The sequence below is a fragment of the Amphibalanus amphitrite genome, unplaced genomic scaffold (genome assembly GCF_019059575.1).
Source record: "Amphibalanus amphitrite isolate SeventyFive unplaced genomic scaffold, NRLGWU_Aamphi_draft 000663F_arrow, whole genome shotgun sequence".
NCBI lineage: Eukaryota > Metazoa > Arthropoda > Thecostraca > Balanomorpha > Balanidae > Amphibalanus > Amphibalanus amphitrite.
Window position 1 is genome coordinate 124,105 of NW_024882157.1, and position 23,086 is coordinate 147,190.

Consider the following 23,086-nt stretch of genomic DNA (forward strand, 5'->3'; position numbering starts at 1 on the left):
GGCAGGCCTACTGTCGGCAATGCAGTAGCGAAGTGGCTGTCTGGAAGCTGCGACCGGAACGGGGGGTGCGCAGACCGTCTAGTCAAGCACTGCCAGCTGCCTATGGACATCGAGGCCGCAAATGAGCCGGTGGCTAACGGTCCGCCGAGTGATCCTCATCCTCCCAGCGGGGGTTAGTGAAGAAGTGAACTTCCACCAGTTCTGGCGTGCTAGCGGCTAGCGCCAGAGCCGGTAGAACCCAATTCCGTCCCACGCCCCCATGGGGGCGCCCCTGGGCCCCATGCCCCATCACCGATGCCGCCGCCGTCGTTTTTTTTTTTGTAAATTGACCTGTGTGATGTATTGAAATATACACTTCTTACATGCCTTTTTTTACAAGTCTAGAGAACGGGAAGAGAGCATCGGAAACACATTCTGAGTATGTTGCGAACACGTTGAGAGGGCGTTGCGAAAATGTTTAGGACGTTTACTCGGGGTCGCAGGGACAGCAATACGAAGTAGCGACAGCGTGGTGCGCACGTGATAAAAACGTCGCAGAGACGTTGCCAAAGCGTTCTATACTCCTTGTAGTCACGTTGCGGAAACGTGGTGACAACGTTCCAGAAACACTGTTGGTACGTTACAGAAAACATTTCATAACGTTGGCGGGACGTTGTAAGAACAGTTTTGGGACGTCACGGCCACGTTACAGAGACGTTGTGATGACATTCAAATGCATGGTCGGATGACGTTGTCACGCCGTTGTCTGGAGTCTACAAAATTACGTTGTCACAACGATAAATCGGGACGTTGTGGTAACCATTTGACAACGTTTAAACGACGTTGTAACAACGGCAAATTGTTAGCTGGGTAGCCTCTAGAGGGCAAAAACTGTAAAAATAGCAGTTTTCACGAAAACTGTTTTTCGGCAATAACTTTTGACTCAAGAGTGCCACGACATTACTTTTGGCAGCATCATGTTCCTCTCGTCGAGACGCGTCGAATGAGCTATTTGTTGACATTGAAAGGTCATTATGAAAATTTGACCTCAGGTCAAGGTCGACTGATATGCAGCCTGACCGAAAAGGGTCATGTTGCATATCAGTCGATCCGTATCGTCAATATGAATACATCTGACGAATTTTCATCGCTCTAGCACGTCTTTATCAAAAGTAATACAAAAAAAACTGCTAGTGACCGTTCATGACCTGAGATGACCTATGGGGCACACAGAGGTTGTCACAGGTGCATTTTTCCGATTCAGTATGTCATGGTTACCTGAGAACCGATGTTTGAGAGGGTTGCTGTCGTGGGTACGGAAATAGCCCAGGCGGTGCCACCGTGCAGCCAGTTATACGAAAGCAAGAACCAAGGAATGTTTTTTAGGAAGCTTTTGGAAAGCACACCCACACACACACCACATACACAAGTAGGTAAAATTTGTCAATGGTTTGCTCTAATATGCGGACCTGACGTTGATTGGCTTGTATCCTCATCTCTCAATACATTTTCTTGTGACGTCATAAGACCTTTCGTTTGGAGTGAATGTATCTGTTAATTGATACTCGTATATTCGAAACCTTGACAACAACAATCGTGTGTGTTTCGCCCCTTTTGGTGGTGGCTCGTGAAAAATATTATTTTCATCCGAGTTTATGTGCTTTCCGGCTTGATTGACATTACTATGATATGTGAAATTCGTTGGGTAACGTAACTGGTCAAAGGAACATTTATTTTTGCTTTCATTCAAGTTATATAAAGCTCTTAAGAAGGGAAAATGGAAGAACAGGCTGTAAATGGTTACCAGCCTCAGATGGGGCTGAATGGGCATGTAAGTAATGGAAATCCTTCTTTTATTAGCTGTTTGAAGCTTTGATCATTTCAAGTTACATTTTTACCGATGATCCAGGTTGCAGTCAAAACTCCCATGTTCAATTTTTGCTTATAATGAAGAGCCACTTTATGGCCTTGATTGTTTCCATCAATTTTTTCATATTTTAATTTTCTTTTGCAAACTTTTTGAAAGGTTAGAGAGTATTGCTTATGTTCTTAAGGTAAAGCTTAAGAGTATTATTACTGCTTCATCTTCCAGGCCTCTCCACAATTGAATAGCTAAGGTGCACTGACCGGGGAAAATTAGCTTACAGGCTACTGCATTATGTTTCTACTTAATATGGGTGTAATTCAGGCAGTTTATGACAAAAATGGAGGGTGGTATTTGTTACTTCAAATGACATTCAGGGTTTTCTGTACCTTGTTTCTATTTTAAGTTTAATTTGACTTGTATGTACTGTTGAGTGCTGATTTAAAATGTGATTTATGTAAATTTTGTAACTTTTTTGTACTAGTATGAGTTGACCCCTATTACTTACCTACAAATATATATTTATTCTATGCAGTATATTTTTCAGGATGCCTCTTGCTTAACAAAATTGCATAATTTTCAATCATACGCCACTCAGGTTATGGAGATTTATGGCATCTGAGTTGACAATACGTTTATGAATATTGACTGGTTTATGATGTTTCATTTGATCATCCATGATTTGTGATAGTGTTTGCTTTTGATATAGCACTATGTATAGTTCGTTTTTTTTTTTCAAAAGGACGCTGGCTCCAAGTATGTTTTTCGAACAAGCACGTGTTTTAGCGGGCAGAACGAGCAAAAACTGAACCTGAGAAAATCGAACGTCGACTAATTTTAACATGTGATTTCTTCCCCATAATTTCCATATGTGCGTTTTGGAACCAGATAGGAGAACAGTGGTGACGTCATGCTGTCGAACATGTATTGCAGTGTAACGTATAACTTTCATGGACGGAATCGCTCACTCGATTATAAGGTCGGCATCAGTGAAAAACTAAGTTTCACCCAAACTCGTTGACACTTGTCCCATTGCACGGACATTTGGGTGCCTGCTGCCACCAGTGACGTAATCATAGCATGTTCATTTTTAAGCAACAATTTCCAGCTACTTACCGTGCACAATTTGAAATCGATTATTTTTTCGGTAAGAAATTCTTGACCAGCCACTGAAGCTGCCAAAACTCACGTGAGAGCTTCGATATTGAACTTTGAGCCAGCGTCCTTTTGAAAATAAACGAACTATAATAGTTAAAGCAATCACTGTTGTGTTATGAAGAGAGTCTTTATGCATGTTTAGTTTTGTTGCTATCATGGAATTTCTATGTCAGTCCTCCATCTCTGGAAAAAGATATCTCTTAAGACTATTAGTTTGGTTCCCAGTGCACACATACATGACTTGAGGATGAGTCTCTAATTTTTCATGGACACTGAGGATAAGATAATACAGCATGGTCATAATGTAGAATGTCTTATACAGTGTGCTGTACTCAAGGTAGGTGCAGGCCTTCCAATTTCACCTTTCTGGTGAGTGAAGCAGATGTTTTTAAGGAGGACCCTGAAAGGTTACATGATACAAATTGCAACCAGACATATACCTCATAAGCAATGTATGTTGAGGAAAAGCTGGATTAGTTTATGTGAGGTTTGATTGTATTTGGTTGAGATTTATAGGTACTCTCCTTTGAATTTACCCAATGGAAATATCAAGCATCACATTGTTTTATAACAGGCAACAGTTTATGTCAAAGTAATGAATGTCATTATATTTTGCATTATTTAATGGATGTTAATGAGTGAATTAGATTTATTTTGCTCTCTTATTGAGTCAGTTCACTTAGGTATTATTTCTATATGTTCTGGCTTTTTCATATTCCCAGCATTGAGCGTATTTATGTACCAGTCAACAATTTTATTGAACAAGATACAGAATTGGTGAAATAGCCTTTCAGAGTGATTGACTTACACATAGCATCCTGCATCAAGTTCATTTTATACTGACTCAGGTTATCTAAAATTCTAGCCATCCTGGCTGGTGATCTAACCATCAATATTTGCTTTTGTCCCACCAGCTGGAGCCCACCAAACTGCTGCGGCTGAAGGTCATTTCGGGCCACAACCTGGCCAAGAAGGACATCTTTGGCGCCAGCGACCCGTACGTGCGGATCGACCTGATCCGGGGTGACGGCGACGACGAGGAGGTGCTGGATGCCGTGCTCACCAAGACTAAGAGGAGGGTAGGTCTCAGAAGGGGCAGGAGCGTCCGCCAGTTGGATATCTCGGGAAGGGAGAGACTTGCTGATGTGCAAATATTTTAGGTATGTTGTCCGGAGTTTCCAGTCATTAAAAGATGATGACACGGTCAGGTCACTGTTTGAACACAGCTATGGCCTAAAATGTTGACATGCGGTCATTTTTTGCTTGGAGATGTTTGTCTTGGAAATGGCGAACGGCCCTAATGTCTGCTTCCCGCCCCCGACAGTGATGTGCCTGACGGGTATGTACCCCTGCCTTCCCTGTGACGACAGACGCTGAACCCGGTATGGAACCAGGAGTTTCTGTTCCGTGTGAAGCCGGCCGAGCACAGGCTGGTGCTCGAGGTGTACGACGAAAACCGACTGACGAGGGACGACTTCCTGGGCCGCATCGAGCTGCCGCTGGCCAACCTGCCCAGTCAGCGCGAGGGACGCACCATCTCTGAGAAAAACTACGTGCTCCGACCGCGCAGGTATGTCGGGGACGCAGCCTGTGCTCCTCCCGCGGCTCTGGCTGTGTCGGTATGCATACTATTCAACCTGTCCGAAATATCTATGATCAATAAGCTAGAGAGCCTGACTTTGTCGATATACTCGCAGATTTATGTGAGGCTGATTTACTTTCCGGGGAAGTATCGTTAGATTTATTGAATTCCAATCACGTACGCAATCGGTGAATGGATGGTTCACCTACTAACTACTCACTTTAGCGCTTATTGCTTCTGTTTTTCGTATGCTGAGTTGATATTTTTAGGGTTTGTATTTTCCCATATCAGCTTATTTTTTAAAGTTGAAAGTCAGGTAAGTCCTCCATTCTCGATTCTGCGAGCGACATTCGACAGTGAGGCCTTCCTCTCTCGTAGTTAGCGACAATTTCCACCAAGCCCCCAAACCCCACCATCTTCCCGTCCCGTGCGTTGTCATTGAGTCAGCGCGTGCTGTGGCACAGATCAGCCGTTCCCTCTGCGTGGTTTGGTTGGATATGACCGTGTGGCGGGTTTGTGGATCGAGCCTGAGACAGCCGCCCCCGATGAGTATTCATGTGCGCGCGTTTCCGGCCAGTGGTGGCAGCAGGTGCGTTTTGGAGCCGAGTGCGACGCTGAGACCATCGAACCTGGTTTGTGATATCCTCTCCGTGTTTGCGCACAGTGTGGGACGGGTAGCTGAGAGGCCAGTCAGAGCGCAGCTGACCGCGCATGACTGTGCCGGAAGAGTGGGAGGGCGTGGGTAAGGACTAAGTGGGTATCGCTGGGTGATTGGCCTATCCGTTGGTGGGGTCGGGTTGGCGAATATTGCGGATCTATGTAGCCCGGATATGAAGTTTGGGTCGGGATATTTCGGATCCAGACGGTACCCTGCACAGTATATTATGCACGAATCAACTTTGTTGACGTGTGTATTATCGCGTATTTGCGATAGTTTTGCCTGTAAACTACGATAAGGGGACTACTATCGCGCTTTTCGCCACCGATTTAGACCGGGCTATCAACTGACCCACCCACGCGTCTGTAGGGAGAAGCAGAGCTGTGTCACCACCTGAGTTGCGGGTTGAGCTGACTGTTTCTTGGTTAACGGGCTTGGTGACCATAAGGTGAGCTGGATAAGACGAGTGTTGATCGGGTAGGTAACTCCACTCACTCCGACATTGACTCCTGCTGCCGCCCGCCCACTGTGATGTATGCCGTGCGGCGTGCCGGCTCGTGCCGTGCTGCGGGACTCGGCTGCCCTCCCAGCTGTGTGCCTGTTCCCGTGCCGGTGGTGGTTCCATGGCGCCTCTCTGGAGCAGCGCCCACCTGCTATGCTGCTGGCGGTAAATAGGGTTGGTATCCCTCGAGCAGGGACACTGCCGTGTGCCTACAGTGGCCGGGCGTCTTGCTCGGTCTATTCTGACGACTTGTGTGTTTCCTTGCCAACGTATTTGTTTACGTAAGGGAAGTCGCTGCGTAGTGTGCTCATGACGAGATAGCTCACATCGGACAGATTACTCACAGTCGACCGCTACGTGACAGTGGTTAATTCAACCGTCATATTATGTAAGTTGTTGTTAATGATGAGGATGACGTATCCGTGTTGGCTCAGTGTAATGAATGTCCTCCACCATCGATCCTTATTCTAAATATGCTACCAATCCCTCGGTAACACCCATTCGGCGTAGTGTACGTCGGCCCCTCGTTGAGTCACCTTGTCTCTTGGGATTTGGGATCCGTAGCTTCTTGACTCGTTTGGCTTCATGGCCGGGTGTGAGTGGGAGCAACGGTGACCTTAGCTTATGGTGTGCACGGCGATATTGAGAAAGAGGAGGGAAAAAACAAATAAAGTGAGAGATGAAGGGGAGGAGATGTGTTCCTTGGGGAAACCCGCCCGCTACCTCGCCCGCCTGCCGCTGAGCCCAGCTCGTTTTATGTTTGGCCGGGAGAGGGCCGTCCATCTCAGGGTGCAGCGAGGCCACGGTGCGCCCAAGGGCGGCGCCTGGCGCTGTGGTGTGCAGCGGAGTACCGATTGGACGGGTTTGTACCCGCGGTTGGTTAGTCGGGGGATAGGCTTTGTTAGGGGTGGTTTTATATCAACATGCTGCCTGCCTGCTGCGTGTCTCGTCTCCTCGCTAGTAAAATTTACGCGAGATATGCAGCTCACCGATGAGAGGCCGAGAAACGCCAGCAAGAAGTACCTTCCATTTATGGGAAGACCGGTAGCTGCTTATAAAACCGCACACAACAGCACTCTGGTCTTGTCGGTCTCCGCGATCGGTCTCGGTCGGACCGGCAGCTGACATCTGGCCTGCGGGCGGCGGCGGCTGATACGGCCGCCCCCGCCCCCGCCCCGGCAGGAGCTGCGCCCGATAGCGCTCTCCGTGGCCGGGATTACCGCATGACGCGGCTCCTGGAGTGCCCCCGGCCGGCGTTAGCTCACCCTACCTGACCGGCTGGGAGGCGTCGGTATGCCGGACTATCGATCATGTTTGGCTAAATCCCAGCAAACACGCTAGGTAGTCACGACTTTCCTTTTCTTTCTTGATATCTGCCAGGACCAGGAGTTATTGTTTGGGCTGGCCTATCTTATCTAGTCTATCTTGGTCTGGGCGTCCTCTAAATCCTTCCGGGCCCCATGTGCCGGCCTCCTTATCATCCCTGTTTACAATCACAATGTGTTCTCGTCTCCCGGGTGTGTATTTTGGCCACCGACAACCTGTTGTGAACCATGTCCAGCTATCCACCTGTCCACCCCGACTGCCCAGCCGTGCTGAGTGCCCGTGTTCTCACTGTCAGACACGCTCCCTCCGCCCCGTACTGACAGTAGCAGCGGAACACCTTCAATTGAGGGGGGGGGGGGGGCACTGCCGACTTTTGGTCCCATTCTTTCCATGCAACGCCCATAGGGCTAATGTTAAGATGCCGAAATCAAAGGGGGGCACGGTGCCCCGGTGCCCTCCCCGTTCCGCCGCCTATGCGTACTGAACCTGTGTCCGCCGGGACAGCCCTCTCCCTAATTCCAAAAGGTCTGGAGTGACAGCCCCGCACTGAGCTCCCATGCCCTTGTTCTCCACAGCGCCCGGTCTCACGTGCGCGGCCACCTGCGACTGTACCACGCGTACGTGCCCGACCCGGCCGGCCTGCCGGATGACGAGGACGCTCTGCAGGAGACGACCGAACACGATCCGGACTGGGAGGTGGTAGAGGATGGCGACACGGATACCAGCGAGACGCCAGCGCCGCAGGTGAGGATGGGAAGGGGGACGGGATCCGGAGTGGAGGGTTGTGGGGGGGGGGAGGGGATGGGACCCGGACTGGGAGGTGGTAGAGGATGGTGACACGGACACTAGCGAGACGCCAGCGCCGCAGGTGAGGAGGGGGAGACCGGCCGGGAGAGGGGGGGGGGAGCGATTAGAGCCGAGCTATGGTTAGGGCGTGGCTGGTGTGGTGTTTTATAACCGCCGTAAACTTGCTTTAAACTTGTGATCTGATCTCTTGACAGTGACCATCATTTGCTGTTAGTAGATGTTACAAATATACTGCCGACAATAGATGATTGTTAGACACATGGGCTGGTTGTTGAACACTGTCCATGCTGTGCGAGTGTTGCCTGTCCAGTGTCCACGCGTCATCGCCCGCCTCCTCTGTGTATTCCCATGGTATATTATCACTGACATCATGCCCTCCGTCGTCAGCCGTCCACGTCAGCTCCCGCCGCTCCGGCTCCCCTGCCCAGCGACTGGGAGGAGAGACAGGACGCCATCGGTCGCGTCTACTACGTCAGCCACGCGCTGCGCCTCACACAGTGGGAGCGGCCCGACGCCGGGTGAGTGGGGAAGTGATGTGGGGTAAGAATTGTGAGAGGGGTGACAGTGGGCGAGTGGAGAATAACGCTGAGATGCGGAGGATTTAAGACAGATGGCTCTGTATCTGGATTCAGTGTTTTTTTTTTTCATTCATAGCTGACTAGTATAGTATGTTCGCCCTTGTTAGACTATGATTACGGAATACTTTGAGTCACCCGTGTTTGGGGCAAGTGTTTGCTAGGCTGAAATTGTACGGTGACCGGCTTATCTGGTACATTTGTCGCATCGACAAGCTGTAAACCAGTATGTGGCATACTCGCTGACGACGGTCGCAAACGTCCTCTCTGACATCCCGCCTCCAACGTCACGCCCCCCCCCCCCCCTCCACCGTGCAGGACGACCCAGGGCGCCACTTCAGACGAGTCACAGCGGAGTCTGGACTCGGCGCACGAGGTGTACCGGCGCCGGTTCCACATCAGCGCCGATGACTCTGACTCGACGCACCAGAACAACCACGCCATCGTCGACCAGGTGGGGAGGATGGCGGAGGCGTGGTTAGAGAGACGAGGGATGGGTGGGTTGGATGAAGAGAAGTGTCAGTTTGGTGCGTATTGCAATCGACGCCTTGAGGAGGAAGAGGGTAAACTACCGGGGTTCTACATGGCCTGTGTGAAACTGAAAGGTGGTAGTTGAGTGCACTTGTGTGCGGTCTTTGAGGTTGAAAATGTTCACGCCGTATCTTCTGAATTTTGTGTGTGTTAAATGCCTGGGTACGGACTTTTGCGTTTTGCGCATCGATATGCGCGTGGTCCGTTTGTATGTCAGTGTTTGTGTTTTGTACGGTTGCTATGAGGCCTATCAGCTGCGTGCCGGCGCTACGTTCACCTGTTCTGTGCCTGTCCGCTACCCGTCCCCGGAGCAGGCTTCTCTCTCCACGGCGGAGGAGGAGGAGTCCGACTCGGAGGATGAGGAACGCGACCAGGTGCAGGGAATGGGAGGACCGAACCCGTGGCACTGCACCGTATATTGTACTGAATACCGTCCTAAACTGTATTACAGGCGACCTACCTGACCAGACCCTACCGTACCGTTGTACTCCAGATGTACCGTACTGCTGTACATTGGTACCACAGGCGCCTGTCACACCCGTACCATTATGTATCACCAGATAGTCTCTGTCCCTGCCGTAGTGTTGCGCCCAGACCGGTGTACAAAAGACTGTGTGCGTATAATCGTCACTCGTATTCATTGAGAGTTTGCAATACCGCACTGTGTGATAGAGCCGGCACCTCCCCATTGTACCGACAGCTGACGCACAACCTCTCACTGCGAGAATCAGACTCACGGCGCAGCTCCGTGGTCTCCGCCAATGTACCCACCGATGTAAGTAGCGCCCTCGCTCACCGACCCTCTCACCTTCCACGCTCACACTGACACTCACTCATTGCTGATAGATAGATACAGTACGTTTGAGTGCTATTAACTCTAAGGCAGTTTAGTAATGTTCATAAAACTTGTTTATTGCAACTTACTTCCAGGAAGACAATGCGCATAAGATTATGATCACTCATTTCCCTCGTATGTTTTCCTGTAAACTCGCGGCAGGTTATCCCTTCTATATGACATTCTGACGTCCTTGGCAATCTGCGTAGTATGTCTCACACTCAGTTGCCGTCAGAATACCGGCTATGTGTGTCTCATTTTCCCGGAATGTGTCTGATGACGCGTATGGCGCCACCGCTGTGTGTGTGTGTGAGGGGGGGGGGGAGTCCGGTAGGCGCTGGTGGCGTCCCCTGTCATGACCCGATCGCCCTGACTGCTGACGTGTATGCCGCAGCCGGACCTGAGTCCAGAGGGACTGCCTCCCGGCTGGACGGTCCAGAGGGCGCCCAACAACCGGATCTTCTTTATCGGTGGGTAGGGGGATGTAGGCAGGAAGGTTGTTTGACTTCAGGATGCATGAGGGATAGGGCAGAATAGGGCGGAGTGAATAGTCAACCGGGGTATACCGCAGATGATGGTCTGCATGTCGGTGACGTCGCCTGACGAAGTGGTTAACATGGGCTAGGTGTACCGTCATTGTGACGTGTTTCAGTAATATCAACCTCAGGGGGCACTTGGCAGCAGAGTAGACTAACATACCAACATACCGACGTCATAGGTGTGGTGTTTACCAACCATTCTACTTGTAAATGTGTCTGTGTTTGTTCTTAAATCTGTCATTGTTTGCACTTACGTCACTTTCTGCCGCTGTGTCAGTCATGTCTGAACTCTGAGGACTTACGTTTCACTCTCCCTCTCTGTTCCCGTTGGCCGTTTAGTGACGATTAACACCCTCACCCCCGGCAGACCACTGCAACAAGACCACCACCTGGATCGACCCACGCACCAACAAGCCGACGCCGCTGCCGGACGACCCCAACCAGCCGAAACGCGCCGACGATGAGCTGGGGCCTCTGCCCGATGGCTGGGAGGAGCGGGTGCACGCCGATGGGCGCATCTTCTTCATTGACCACAGTGAGTGGGCGCCGTAGTGCGGCTGGGAACGAGGGAAGGGGCGGAAAACACAGAAGGGAGGCCCGGGAAGCAGTGAGGATTGAAAAAGCAGAAGCGATAGGAAACCGGAGACGCAGCTAACTTTGAACTATACTGTAGTTAGTGGGTATGGGAGTAGGATGTCTTTTTACTATCATCATGGTTCTCATATTGTGTTTCGCGCAGAGCGGCGTTCGTCACTGCGTATGGCCAGTCTAGACCGATAGCAGCTGATGTCCAGACGACTGACTGAACTCCCGTTTTCAGAGAACCGGACGACGACATGGGAAGACCCGCGCATGCAGAACCCCAACATTGCCGGCGAGGTGGTACCTTACAGCCGCGACTACAAGCAGAAATACGAGTACCTGCGCAACCAGCTCAAACGGCCGGTCAGTCGGGGGCGTGGGTCATGACCTTTGTGGAGTAGGACTGAAGGGGGTCAATCAGCCAGCCTAGAAGAACGTCGTGGGTCACGACGTGCTTTTTGGGAAAGGGTGGGTGGGGCCCAAGGGTGTGTGGGGCCAGTCATTCGAAGGGACGGGTCACACCTTATTGTGAATGTGGATGTGGAGCGGCTACATTCACCGGTTAGAGAGGACCGAATATTATGTCCATCGTTTGTTTTATGTCGGTCGTGCGTCAGCATAATATTCTGTCATGGCTGTGGGATTGTGCCTGAAACTGTGTAACTGTGTGACACGGAGGCACAGCGACTTTCTGTTAGCCGCTGACTGGTTTCCGTCGAGGGCACTGAGCACCATCTTTTGTGGTTTGACATATGTCAATATAGTGTGAGTCAGCGCCGCTCCTGGAGGAAAGGACCGCTATTGAAATTGCTGTTAGGCATGCGTCCCCTAAGGTAAAGCAGATGTGCGTTATTTGCGCTTGGATGAAGACGAGCGCAGAGTTGTTCCCGCACAGCTGATAGAGTTGTGAAAAAGCTCATCCGTGATTCGGAAATGTAATTTGGAGAACTACTCTCAGGGATATAGGCATACCTTGTCTAGGGAACGAACAGGGAAACTGCAACAAAGGAATTTATTGCTTGTTAGAATAGTAAGTCGCTACTCGCTAGCCACATCCTAGCGTCGGATCCCGTGCCCCGCGCCACGTTAGACCACACCCCGCCGTCCCGGGTCTGACCCCAGTGTGAGTCGGGCCGCGCGTCCGAGCCCCGCCACCGGTCTCGGCCGTCCTCGCCCAAGGCGCACCAGCACCAGGAAGAGCACCACCGCGAGCACCACCGCGAGCACCAGCTGCCGGCGCTGCTGCGCCTGCGCGGCCGCAGCGCCAGTAGGGACAGACACGAGCGCGTGAGCACCGGGAGGAGTGCCGTGGGGACCCCTGGTCGAGGTGCCCGTCACCCACCTGTAGGCGCTGCTCAGCTCCGTCAGAAACCGGTGGCGCTGGCGGCTGCAGTGGATGGATCTTTTCGGCGTGCCTCGCGCTCCCTTGTGCCAAAGCTGCTCGCGAAACAGTATTATTGCGCTTCTATGCGTTCTTAGCTGTTAATCAATCAACATTTATCCGAAAACTGCTCTAAAAAAGTGGACATTAGTGTTCGCCGTTCAAGGTAAGAAGGTGCGTGTGTCTCGGTGTTGGTGTATAAATTGTTTGCCCTGACTCCTGTGTGTGGTGTGTGAGTGTGTTTGACCATGACCCGCAGTTTCATCTGTACTGTGAATCTGTTGCATGCTATTTGTTTGGACAAGGATGTCAAAACTTCACCATTGTTTTAAGGCCCTACTGAGTGCTTAGAAAAAAAAAACATATTCACATGGAACATCTCGTCATACAAAGGGAGGCTCGGAGACTAACTGATTTAGTTAATTGAACATTTGTCATTTTCTGATCAGAAGCGGGTATTAAATTGCGGTCAGCACAAAATGTTTGGCAAAGTTTTAAAACTTTTCTCGTCACATAAATATTCAGGAGCCTTAAAAGGACGTAGAACTTCAATTTTCTATCTGCATTGTCCGTCCCTAGATTCCCCTGCAGTTTCTCCCGGCCGCTGATCGCTGACGAGCCTCCCGCTGTCGTCTGCCCCCAGTCGGGTGTCCCCAACAAGTTCGAGATCAAGGTGCACCGTACATCCGTGTTCGAGGACTCGTTCCGAATCATCAGCTGCGTGACGCGCGTCGAGCTCCTGAAGACCAAACTGTGGATCGAGTTTCACGGGGAGGTGAGCTGCAGAGTCCATAGGTACCGTGACGACATATTGAAACGCCGTACCATGCATTGTCAATGGTTCGCTTTTTCTTTGCAGATTATTCTCGTCTTGTTTCAGGTCATGTCTGATGATGTGTGCACGGAGATTGCATTTACTTTGACTGCCGCCACCATTGGATATTGATTTATTCATGACAGTGCTATGATATCAGATTCGTGGCATTTGTTTATGCCTTGTTGTTGATTTGTTCGTGTTATGCAGTCAATACGTAGGCCAGCTGATGCGATAGGGTGGCATTTGAGTCTTTCAGTCACGTTAGGTCATTGAGTGCCGTCTGGCGAACTGTATCTGACCAATGTTTCGACGCCTCCACAGCCGGCATACGACTATGGCGGTCTGTCCCGAGAGTGGTTCTTCCTGCTCTCCCACGAGATGTTCAACCCCTACTACGGACTGTTCGAGTACTCGGCCATGTGAGTGGGCGATGGGGAGAGGGAGGGAGGGGACATAGAGACCGGAGGGGACGGGACGGTGGAGAGGAGAGGGGAGGGGAGGGAAAAACGGGTGGGCGTCTGAGGCGAGTAAGCTACTTTGGCAGCCAGTTTGTATGGCTGTGATAGTGTTGGTACCTGATTGTGATGTGTCGTTGTATTGAGATATCTTACCGATCATTTCATTTCAAATATATTTCAAATATTTATTGCTTTGAGCGTTGAAAACCGGATGACAAAAATTCACACCCATGTGCCTCATGAAAATATGCGAACCACATTAACTCTGTATAATCTGGCAAGGTCGTCCGCTCGTTTTCACTACCCGCCGACGTATCGTACCATCACAACGTGTACCCCACAACGTCCCCGTCGTACCATCGCTGAGCCAGTGTACACGGGGCCGTGTCAGTCAGTCAGTCACTTTCCATATCGCTATTGTATGTCATTGTCAGTGGGCGCGCCTGTGAGCGGTTACTGCTCCCGGCCCCCTGCCCAATGGGTGCAGATCCCCGTGTAACAGCGGCCCCTCCTCTCAACAGGGACAACTACACGCTGCAAATCAACCCGGCTTCGGGCCTCTGCAACGACGATCATCTGGCCTACTTTAAGTTCATCGGCCGCGTGGCGGGCATGGCGGTGTTCCACGGCAAACTGCTGGACGGTGAGGGGCCGGCTGGGGGCCTGGGGGAGATCACAATTCACAGTCACAGGTCACACAAAGTCACAGGCCACACAGTCACACTCAGGCTACTTTTGAAATCACAGTTACAATCCACACTGTGGTAGTGTGCATAGAAACTTGTATAAGGTCGCAGTCACAGATCACACAGTCATACTCAGATCACACACTAGGATATGCAGTCCAAGTTTGGCTCCCATGTAGGAGGAGAATCCGGATCACGGTCACGGTCTATGTGGGTCAGGGGTTGCTTGGTCGCGAGTTCGCGTCTCCTGCCCAGGGTACAAACGTTTACTGCAGTAACGGATAAACTCTGGTGACACGGCAGGTCGAGCGTCCCAGAATAGCTGACCTTTAGTTTCCGACGGCGCTCCATTAGCAGTGAATAACTGCAGGTCGCACGGCGTTGGAAAGCTTCTGTGACACTGCATTGCGACATGCAACCACGGTGTTGCTTTGAACTTCGCGTGTCGTGTGCGATGTAGTTGGCACTGAAGATGGACTGGAAACACTTAAATGTATCGCGTTGTGAGCATCGGCTTAAGCGGGTATAGCGAGTACAGTGGTCTGGAGTAGCCGCTCGTAATGCCCTACTGTACCGTACTTACCGCTGTTGGTCATCCTAGCAGACTGTCTTTGTGTCCCATCCACGGTCTATAGCCGTACGACGTATTACACAGTTGTGCGTGCCGCCCCTGGTCGTCCTAACCCTCTGTGACTGCCGCCAGCCTTCTTCATCCGTCCGTTCTACAAGATGATGCTGGCCAAGCCGATCGAGCTGAAGGACATGGAGAGTGTCGACTCGGAGTACTACAACTCACTGATGTGGATCAAGGTGAGCTGGGCGGACAATAAAGGTGGCTACTTGTGCTACGGTGGATTGGAGCGGTCACGTCTAATATGCTAATCCGTCGACTGATACCTTTACATAGCTTTTACAGATTGATGGACGATGCATTTTAGCCAGACATCTCAGTTGTTATATAGCTTACTTCTCATACAAGTAATATCCAGAATAATTTAATCATTCAATCAGAAACAAACTCACTCTCTCTCTCTCTCTCTGTGACAGTATCACGCTGGACCAAATATATCCCGTCCCGTACCCTGGCCCATGACCTGACCGTTTACCTGACCTCACCCCACCCTCCCAGGACAACGACCCAGCCGACCTGATGCTGACGTTTGCCGTGGACGAGGAGAACTTCGGCAAAAAGAACGAGCGGGAACTGAAGCCCAACGGCGCCGTCATTTCGGTCACCAACGAGAACAAAAACGAATATATCGGGTAAGTGGGGCGGGAGGGACTCTGCCTGACGAGTAGGTATATCGAGTAAGTGGTGCGCTGGCAGACCGCCGACGAGTTGGCAGGGCTTCGTTGGGTTTGATTTAATGCTTTCAGTCATTGATGTCAATATTTGAAAATCAGATTATTTTCATTTTTCTGTGAGAGATGGAGATTATTAGTGGTAACGAGGGAAACTGTTACTTGAAAACAAACCAACTGCGCATCAGATTATTGGACTGAGAACGCCGTCTCGTGGCCTAAAAGCGACGAGCACCAGATGTGTCCCGTCGTCTTATCAGCTGCCTGCTTCTCTCCACCCCTTCCCTCGGGCCTGACTCCCATCCTTCCTTCCACAGGCTGATCATAGAGTGGCGGTTCGTGTCGCGCATCAAGCCACAGATGAACGCCATCTTGGAGGGGTTCAACGAGATTGTGCCCCTGCCGCTGCTCAAGATCTTTGACGAGAACGAGCTGGAGCTGCTGATGTGCGGCCTGGGCAACATCGACGTCAAGAACTGGAAGCAGAACACGGTCTACAAGGGCGACTACCACGCCAACCACATGGTCATCCAGTGGTTCTGGAGGGTACGAACTCAGGCGAGAGGCGGGGATTATTTGTGTGGGGTTTCTGCGAGAGGCGGGCGGTGTAATCCCTTCAAATTTCCTCCAGCTGCTGATATTAACTGCTTTATTGTTATGATAGGGAAATTCGAAAAGTAAGCCTCCTTTACATCAAACCTGTAAAAATCGGTACCCAAATTGTTTAATCCCTCTTCGACTAAGCTCTTCCGAGGTGACCATGACTAGGTAATAGTTATTGGACACTCCGCACAGTTCTCCATGTTACTAAGAGAATTGCGGGTCGTTGATCGTTGCACACTTTTAGTTGTCGGCAGGCTCTCCTTTCCTCCCCGCTCTAACACTCGCCTCTCGCTGCAGGTGGTCCTCTCGTTCAGTAACGAGATGCGCGCGCGGCTGCTCCAGTTTGTTACGGGCACCTCGCGCGTGCCCATGAACGGCTTCAAGGAGCTGTACGGCAGCAACGGACCGCAGCTCTTCACCATCGAGAAGTGGGGCGCGCCCAACAACTACCCGCGCGCGCACACCTGGTAAGACTCGGTACTGGGGGCGGTCAAATTCTAGAGACAGGATGGGAGGGACTTCTTCTTCTTCTTCTTCTGTTGTCCGGCGATTCCGGCGGGCCGATCATCGAGCCTCCGGCAGGAGGCCAGTCCTCCTGAAGAACCTCAGCACCGCGTCCGGGTCCTCTTGTAGCACCGTCAGTGTCGGGGTGTGGCCGAGGAGCGCAGACCGCGCCGCCTGGTATTTCGGGCATTCACAGACCACGTGTTCCGTGTCCTCCGGCACGCCACACTCGGGACACAGGCCGTCGGTGTCCGGCCTGTTCCATCTGGCTAGTGTGGCTTGGAGCAGTGGACAGCGGTTCGCTCGCAGCTGATGGAGCAGAACCTGGTCCCGTCTGGCCCATTCACTCTCATACTTCAGGCAGCGCCCGTCCGTCGCTCTCCGGTGTGTGTGCTCCGGGGGCACGGTGGTGTGGTACGTGCCAGACCATTTCTTCCAGCACACACCACGGATGGCCACTTTCGCCGACGGGAGGTCGATCTTGGCCGTTTCTTGAGGGAGGGTCCTTCCGGTGTTTGCAGCCTGGTCTGCCTGCTCATTTCCCGCGATGTCTACGTGGCCAGGGATCCAGACGATTTGCACGTTCACTTTTCTGCGACTGAGATGGTTCAGGCCTGTCCATATCTCGGTAAGGGTTTCTGGGGCGGGCCCTCTGGTACCCTGTTTGAGGAAGGTTACCAGTGAGAGTGAGTCGGTGCACAGGCGGGTCGTCTTGACTTCCTTTGGGGCTCCCGCTGCGTCCCTCACAGCTGCCAGGAAAGCCACTTGCTCGGCCCGGTACGAGCTTGACCACTTGCCGGCCGGTACGCTCCAGGTCGCGTTGCCTCGGCCTTGCTCGATGCGGACAACTCCCCCTCCGCCAACTCCAAACCCCTTCTCCGTGGAACCGTCAGTGTAGTAGGTTGAGTCCGTGGGCGGCAGGGATTCCAGGACGCGCTCTGCTGCCGCTCGCCTTCTTTCCGGTGGATCATGTCTGGAGGTGGTGTCACCAGATTCCGTGTGGAAGCTGATCCTTCCTTTCCCCATCGACAGCCACGGGGGGCGCGGTGGCAGGGACATTGCCTCCCTCTCCGTCTCCTCGAGCAGCGCTTCCTTCGCGATCTTGGTCGCTTCTTCGCGCCAGGTCTGCCGGTTCACGAGCCGCTTCCTCATCTTCCTGGTGACCGTCTGTCGGGCCGGGACGCTGTCAGGGAGACGGATGACCCTCTCTCGCAGGATCGCGCCTTGTTCTTCAGCCAGAGAAGAGATGCTCCGGATGTTGGCCTCCGCCATCACCACCCTCGTCCTCGTGCCGGCTGGGCAGCCCGTGATGATTCGGGCTCCGGCGGCCGCGACCTGGTCCATCTTCTCCCTGTTCGTCTTCCGGCTCAGCGACATGTACGCCGCGCTTCCATACAGCGCTACGGGTTGGATGAACTGGCAGTACATCCTTCGCAGGGTTACTGAGCTGCAACCCCACGTGGTTCCCGCCAGAGCCTTGGTGACTTGCAGTCGCTTTGCCAGCTTGCCCTTCAGCTGCTGTACATGTTGGGTGAAAGACAGTTGGGTATCGAAGACGACTCCCAGCACTGTGACTTCGCTGGTTTGCTGTATGGTCGTGTCCCCCAGACAGATGTCCACCTTTTTCTTTGAGTTTACTTCGTGTACGTTGGAGGTGAATAAGATTGTCTTGGTTTTGGTGGCGCTGATTGTCATGTTCCAGGCGTAGGCCCATTCCTCTACTTCGTCCATTGCCGCCTGCACCTTGGCCTGGGCTGTGGGGACGCTGCTGTCACTGGCGTAGATGATCAGGTCGTCTGCGTACATGCCGATCTGCACGTCGTGTCGCCGCAGCACTGGTGCCAGGTCGTTGATGTAGCAGAGCCACAGGAGCGGTGAGATCACTCCTCCCTGCGGCAGGCCCTCCCGCATCTTCACCTCTGCGGATGCCGTCTCGTCCCATGCCACTCTGGCTCTTCGATCTGCCAGGAAGTTCCTGATCCACCTCATCATACATGGTGGAACATCCATGTCCGTCATCTTGTAGAGCAGACTGGTTTTGTTGACACGGTCGTACGCGGCAGTCATGTCTACAGCCACCAGGACTGTTCTCTTGGTGGGCTTCGCTTCCATGGCATCCATGATATCTTGGCCGAGTCGGGCGATCTGCTCCTCTGTGCACCGGCCGGATCTGAAGCCCGCCTGTTCTGGGACGAGGGTGCCATTCGCTTCGAGCAGGTACGCCAGTCGGCCCTGGAGGAGGCGTTCGGCCAGTTTGCAGATGCAGCTGGTGAGGCTGATTGGGCGGTACGACGACGGCTGTTCCGGGGGTTTCCCGTTCTTGTGAATCGGTATGATCTTGGCTCTGCGCCAGGCGGTGGGCACCTCTCCCGATGCGAGACTCTTGTTCAGCACTCTGAGGAGCGTCTTCCTGCCCGCCGTGCTGAGTTCCTTCAGCATCTGTGGCATCACTCCGTCCGGGCCGGGGGCACCTGTTTTCATGTGAGACAGGGCCACTTCCAGCTCCGTCAAGCTGTAGGGACGGCAGACTTTGCCCCGGCAGTTTGGGTGTTGCTTGCATGGTTGGGCTACCGCCTTGTTCACCGCCTGTCGTCTGGCCTTCTGGTGGTCTCTGAGTTCCTGGTTTGAGGCTGAGTATTGTGATTGGCTGACTTGGGCATAGTGTTTAGCCATGACATCTGCTTTTTCCTTCGCTGTTTTTGCAGATCTTCTGTGCACTTTCAGGATAGCTGTCGAGGAGGGACTGGAGCAGAGGGTGTAGTCGATAGTTGATGCGGAGTTGAATAATGCTCAGTTTGAATTTTAATGGCGTAGCAGACGGAAGGAGGTTGAGGGGAGTGTTCACAAGATCAGTAGGACTTTAACTAGGATCGGAAGTTGGTAGTTCCTGGCTCGCCTCCTCAGCTGCTCCATTCATCGACAATATTTTGATTAGACTCGATGGCCGGAAAAGCGAATGCGGCCGTGTGATTATACACTGTTCATGTTTCAGAACTGTTAGTTTTCCTGGTTCATAACCATGCTTCATGAGTGAGCTATAAAAGTTAAATAAGTTGGGCGCTAACAAATTTGAATCATAATTACTCGACGGCTGCGCGTATAAAGTGAAATCACCGTCATTTCTGCGCCGTAAATTTCGTCATAGTTTGCCAGTTGCCTTTCGCTCAACTTTGCAGGTCGCGCCAGATCGATCGATGAAACGAGTCAGTGGCTGGCTTCCGTTTCGCTGTGAAATGTTGGCAGCGCTGATTAATATGTATCATGGAACGTTGAACTTAATTTAAAACCTACTCAGAGATGACTGGCCCTGTTCAGTTTACACCCGGATATGGTATTATTTTTGTTGTTGCGGTCTGTAGATAATTGAAAAAATTTGCCCTTTTCAGGATTTTCTTTATTTTAATTGGTCTCTGAGCTCTGTGTGCCAGGATATTGACTTTCAAAGTGTATTTTGACATAAAAAGTGAGCGACGTCATAACCAAAGCATCCATACATATCGACTTTAACATATATCCTCTTGGCACTTGCGCCCCTCCCGCTAGCTCAGCGATCGCTCCACCAGCGCCCTTCTCTGACGTCACTTCACTCGTTTCTCCCTCTGCAGCTTCAACCGGCTCGACCTGCCGGCCTACGGCAGCTACCAGGTGCTTCGCGACCGACTCGTCAAGGCCATCGAGTCACCGCAGGTCTTCGATGGCGTCGACTAGTCGGCTCGCCGTGGTGCCCGCCGCGTCTCCTGCGTCTCCGTCAGTGTCTCCGCTGCGTCTCTCCATGTCGCGGTACGTCCCCGCTGCGTCTCCTCTCAGTCTGTCGCCTCTTCCTCCGTGCTCTGTCAGGCGAAACTGCGGGGGCGGCGGGCGGCGGTCTGCGGGTTCTCCTCGCCGCCCGACCGCCGCTCTGATAGGGTCGCTCTGATAGGCTGACGATAGCTGGGGACAGGCACCGATCTAGGGGACCGTGCTGCTGTCTCTGTCCTAAAACTGCTCTGGACGGAGGTTAGGCGGCTTGACCGTCTCGCCAGGCGGCTGGAGGGGACAGGGGCTCGCAGTAGAGTCTACGGGTGCCCGCTGCTCCGTGGCGGCGCTAGATGAGCGGAACGGACAGCAGAGACGGGTGGTTCCGGACAGTGCGGCCTGTCTGACTCCCGATCGGCCGGGGAGCGGGGGAGGACGCGGCGGGGCTGGCAGCTCCGCGGGTGGATGTTCATGGGCGGCCGACTGTTCGTCTGTGGGTCGGCGCCGCGTCCACGGCACCCGCCGCCGCTGCCGTCGCTGCCGGACGGGCCCCCGGGTCGTACCGTCAGTGATATTGGTCGCGGTGTCTCCGTCAACTGCCCCCTGCCGCGGCCGTGTTGTGTTCGCATTTTATTTGGTGACCCGGGCCTTCGCAGGCCCAGGTTAGCCCCTGTGAGGATGGCACCTACCCGTGGTGGGTGGCCCTATATTGTAGGTAGCAAACTTAATGTGAAATTCTCTATACATCTACGGAGCGACGAGCGATGAACTGAGGTTGTGTTGGTGTCATGTGTATGCTGCGATGCTGCTAAGTTAGTCATGTTTATGGGAGGGGATATGAATAACTATTCTACGGATATGTCCTTATAGAGTATGCACTCTCTTAATGTCCAATCAGTGCTGTTTAGGTGGTATGACGCGCCCTGGCGTATAACCGACTGATTCATTGGACGCATTATTTCTCAGCGGTACTGATCTGTTTGGTACTGGACGAAGACAGCAATAGATTACAGACCTTTTATATGAACTCTGTCAGCTAATGTACGTGTGTTTGATGTGTGGTTTGTGTCCCCCCGTATCCTTTCCCAAATTCCGGAACCCTGACTCCCTACGCTAACGGCTCCAGTAGTCGGTGACTTCTGTGAAGTGAGCACATTCCCTCATCCAGTATATCAAATTTAGCGTTTATTACCCTGCAGTGGTAATTGGTATTCACGTATTTTCGCTTCGCACGCTCGGCTTTTCGACAGGATCATTTGTTTACGGGGTGCCGCGAGAGTGGCCTGTTCAAAAATGCTTTGGAACGTCTAGGGTCGCCTCGTTTGAAGAAGCCTACCAAATGAAATATGCTAACACTAGTTCGGTATGTTTTATTCTGGATTTCCCCGTCGACTTATGTTATATAAGCCTAAAGGGCACCCGCCTCTGCTCTAGGCACCTGCCTCCGTCTGTTGATATTTGCTCAAACCGCATTCCCTCCCCTACTGATTCCAATCCTAGATCCCACCTAACTATTCCACTCCTCGTGATCGTGGCGTATTCCCGCAATGCAAGAGGCTACCCAGCCACACCTTCTTAACCTTTGTGTGTTTCACCCGCCCGTCATGGTTTTAGATTATGTATGTATGCTTATAGCTACTGCGGACGGCGCTCGGCCCGTGCTCCTTGGTTTCATTGATGTAGTTCTCTGCACGCTGGTGTATCACGTGAAGCAATGTTGTGTCGACCGATGAACGGTATCGCCTGGTGGCACTGTATGGGTATGAGCGATCAACAGGCGGCAAGTCCAGCCCGGATTGAAGGCACGTCAAATGAGTCGTCACCGGTGTGTTCAGAGAGTGTCCAAGCGCGTGTCCTGGTGTCCAGGCGCGTGTCCTGGTGTCCAGATGTGTCCGCGCTGTCCGCGGGTGTGTCCGAAGTCCGTGTCCGGCTGTGTGAGACGAGTGCTGACCGGCGGCCCACGTCGGTCCGAGTGCAATATTGGCGCCTCTGCAGCAGCTCACTGTGTGTGTGCGTGTGTGTGCGGCTGGGCGCGTTGGCAGCTCGCTGGCAGGACGGCCGATGTGTACCGCGCACCGAAGAACCTGTTGCAATGCCAGCCGGCAGTGACGGCGCTGGGACTCGGTTCACAGCTGTGCAGTTTGAGGTAGATCTGATGGATTACTGACCGGCTCCCGGCCGTCACACGCCGAGTCTGGACAGTCGGTTACGCGTGCGCAGCTGTCTGGGCCAGCCCGTGCCTTGTAGTGGAGTGGTCCGACTGAGTCTAGACGCCGCCGGTTCCAGCGCAGCCCAGTGGAAGCCGGCCCGCGCCGCTGCTTCAGCTGCCAGTGCCAGAGATTGCGCGTCTACCGCCCCTGTATGCTGTGCGAGTATCGTATTCAATATACATACAAACTATTGGTGCTTATCGTGTGTGATAAGTCAGTGACGTATTGACTCCGGACTGCTGCAGTGACTGAGACGAAGCGAATCAGGTCGAGCAGACTTGTGGGCATGCATAGAGTGGGGCGAGCTCATTGGATTGGAGCGTTCAATAAACATGGGACAGGGCGACGATGTAGCAAGGAGGTGACCTGTTGCATCACCTGATGTAAAGTATCCATGACAGTTGGATAGCGACAACTCAAGAAACTCAAGATTACTTTCAAACGATATTTAT

General features: G+C 52.5%; 1 protein-coding gene across 1 annotated transcript; it reads left to right on the plus strand.

The window, feature by feature from the left end:
- The first annotated feature begins 1,450 nt into the window (after positions 1 to 1,450).
- Positions 1,451 to 22,829, plus strand: LOC122364234 (E3 ubiquitin-protein ligase NEDD4-like). Its single transcript, XM_043334423.1, has 18 exons — positions 1,451 to 1,810; positions 3,916 to 4,080; positions 4,372 to 4,571; positions 7,645 to 7,813; positions 8,264 to 8,394; positions 8,770 to 8,905; positions 9,683 to 9,757; positions 10,212 to 10,287; positions 10,724 to 10,891; positions 11,177 to 11,301; positions 12,963 to 13,094; positions 13,458 to 13,555; positions 14,116 to 14,237; positions 14,984 to 15,090; positions 15,410 to 15,543; positions 15,900 to 16,128; positions 16,483 to 16,652; positions 20,295 to 22,829. The coding sequence occupies exons 1-18, from the start codon at positions 1,757 to 1,759 to the stop codon at positions 20,395 to 20,397; spliced, it is 2,394 nt and encodes a 797-aa protein (XP_043190358.1). The 5' UTR covers positions 1,451 to 1,756; the 3' UTR covers positions 20,398 to 22,829.
- The last annotated feature ends 257 nt before the right edge of the window (positions 22,830 to 23,086 follow it).

Coding starts and splice junctions, on each gene's coding strand:
- LOC122364234 (XM_043334423.1), top strand. CDS start 1,757: ATGGAAGAACAGGCTGTAAATGGTTACCAGCCTCAGATGGGGCTGAAT. Junction 9,758..10,211: donor CCGCCAATGTACCCACCGAT/GTAAGTAGCGCC, acceptor TGTATGCCGCAG/CCGGACCTGAGTCCAGAGGG. Junction 10,892..11,176: donor CATCTTCTTCATTGACCACA/GTGAGTGGGCGC, acceptor TCCCGTTTTCAG/AGAACCGGACGACGACATGG.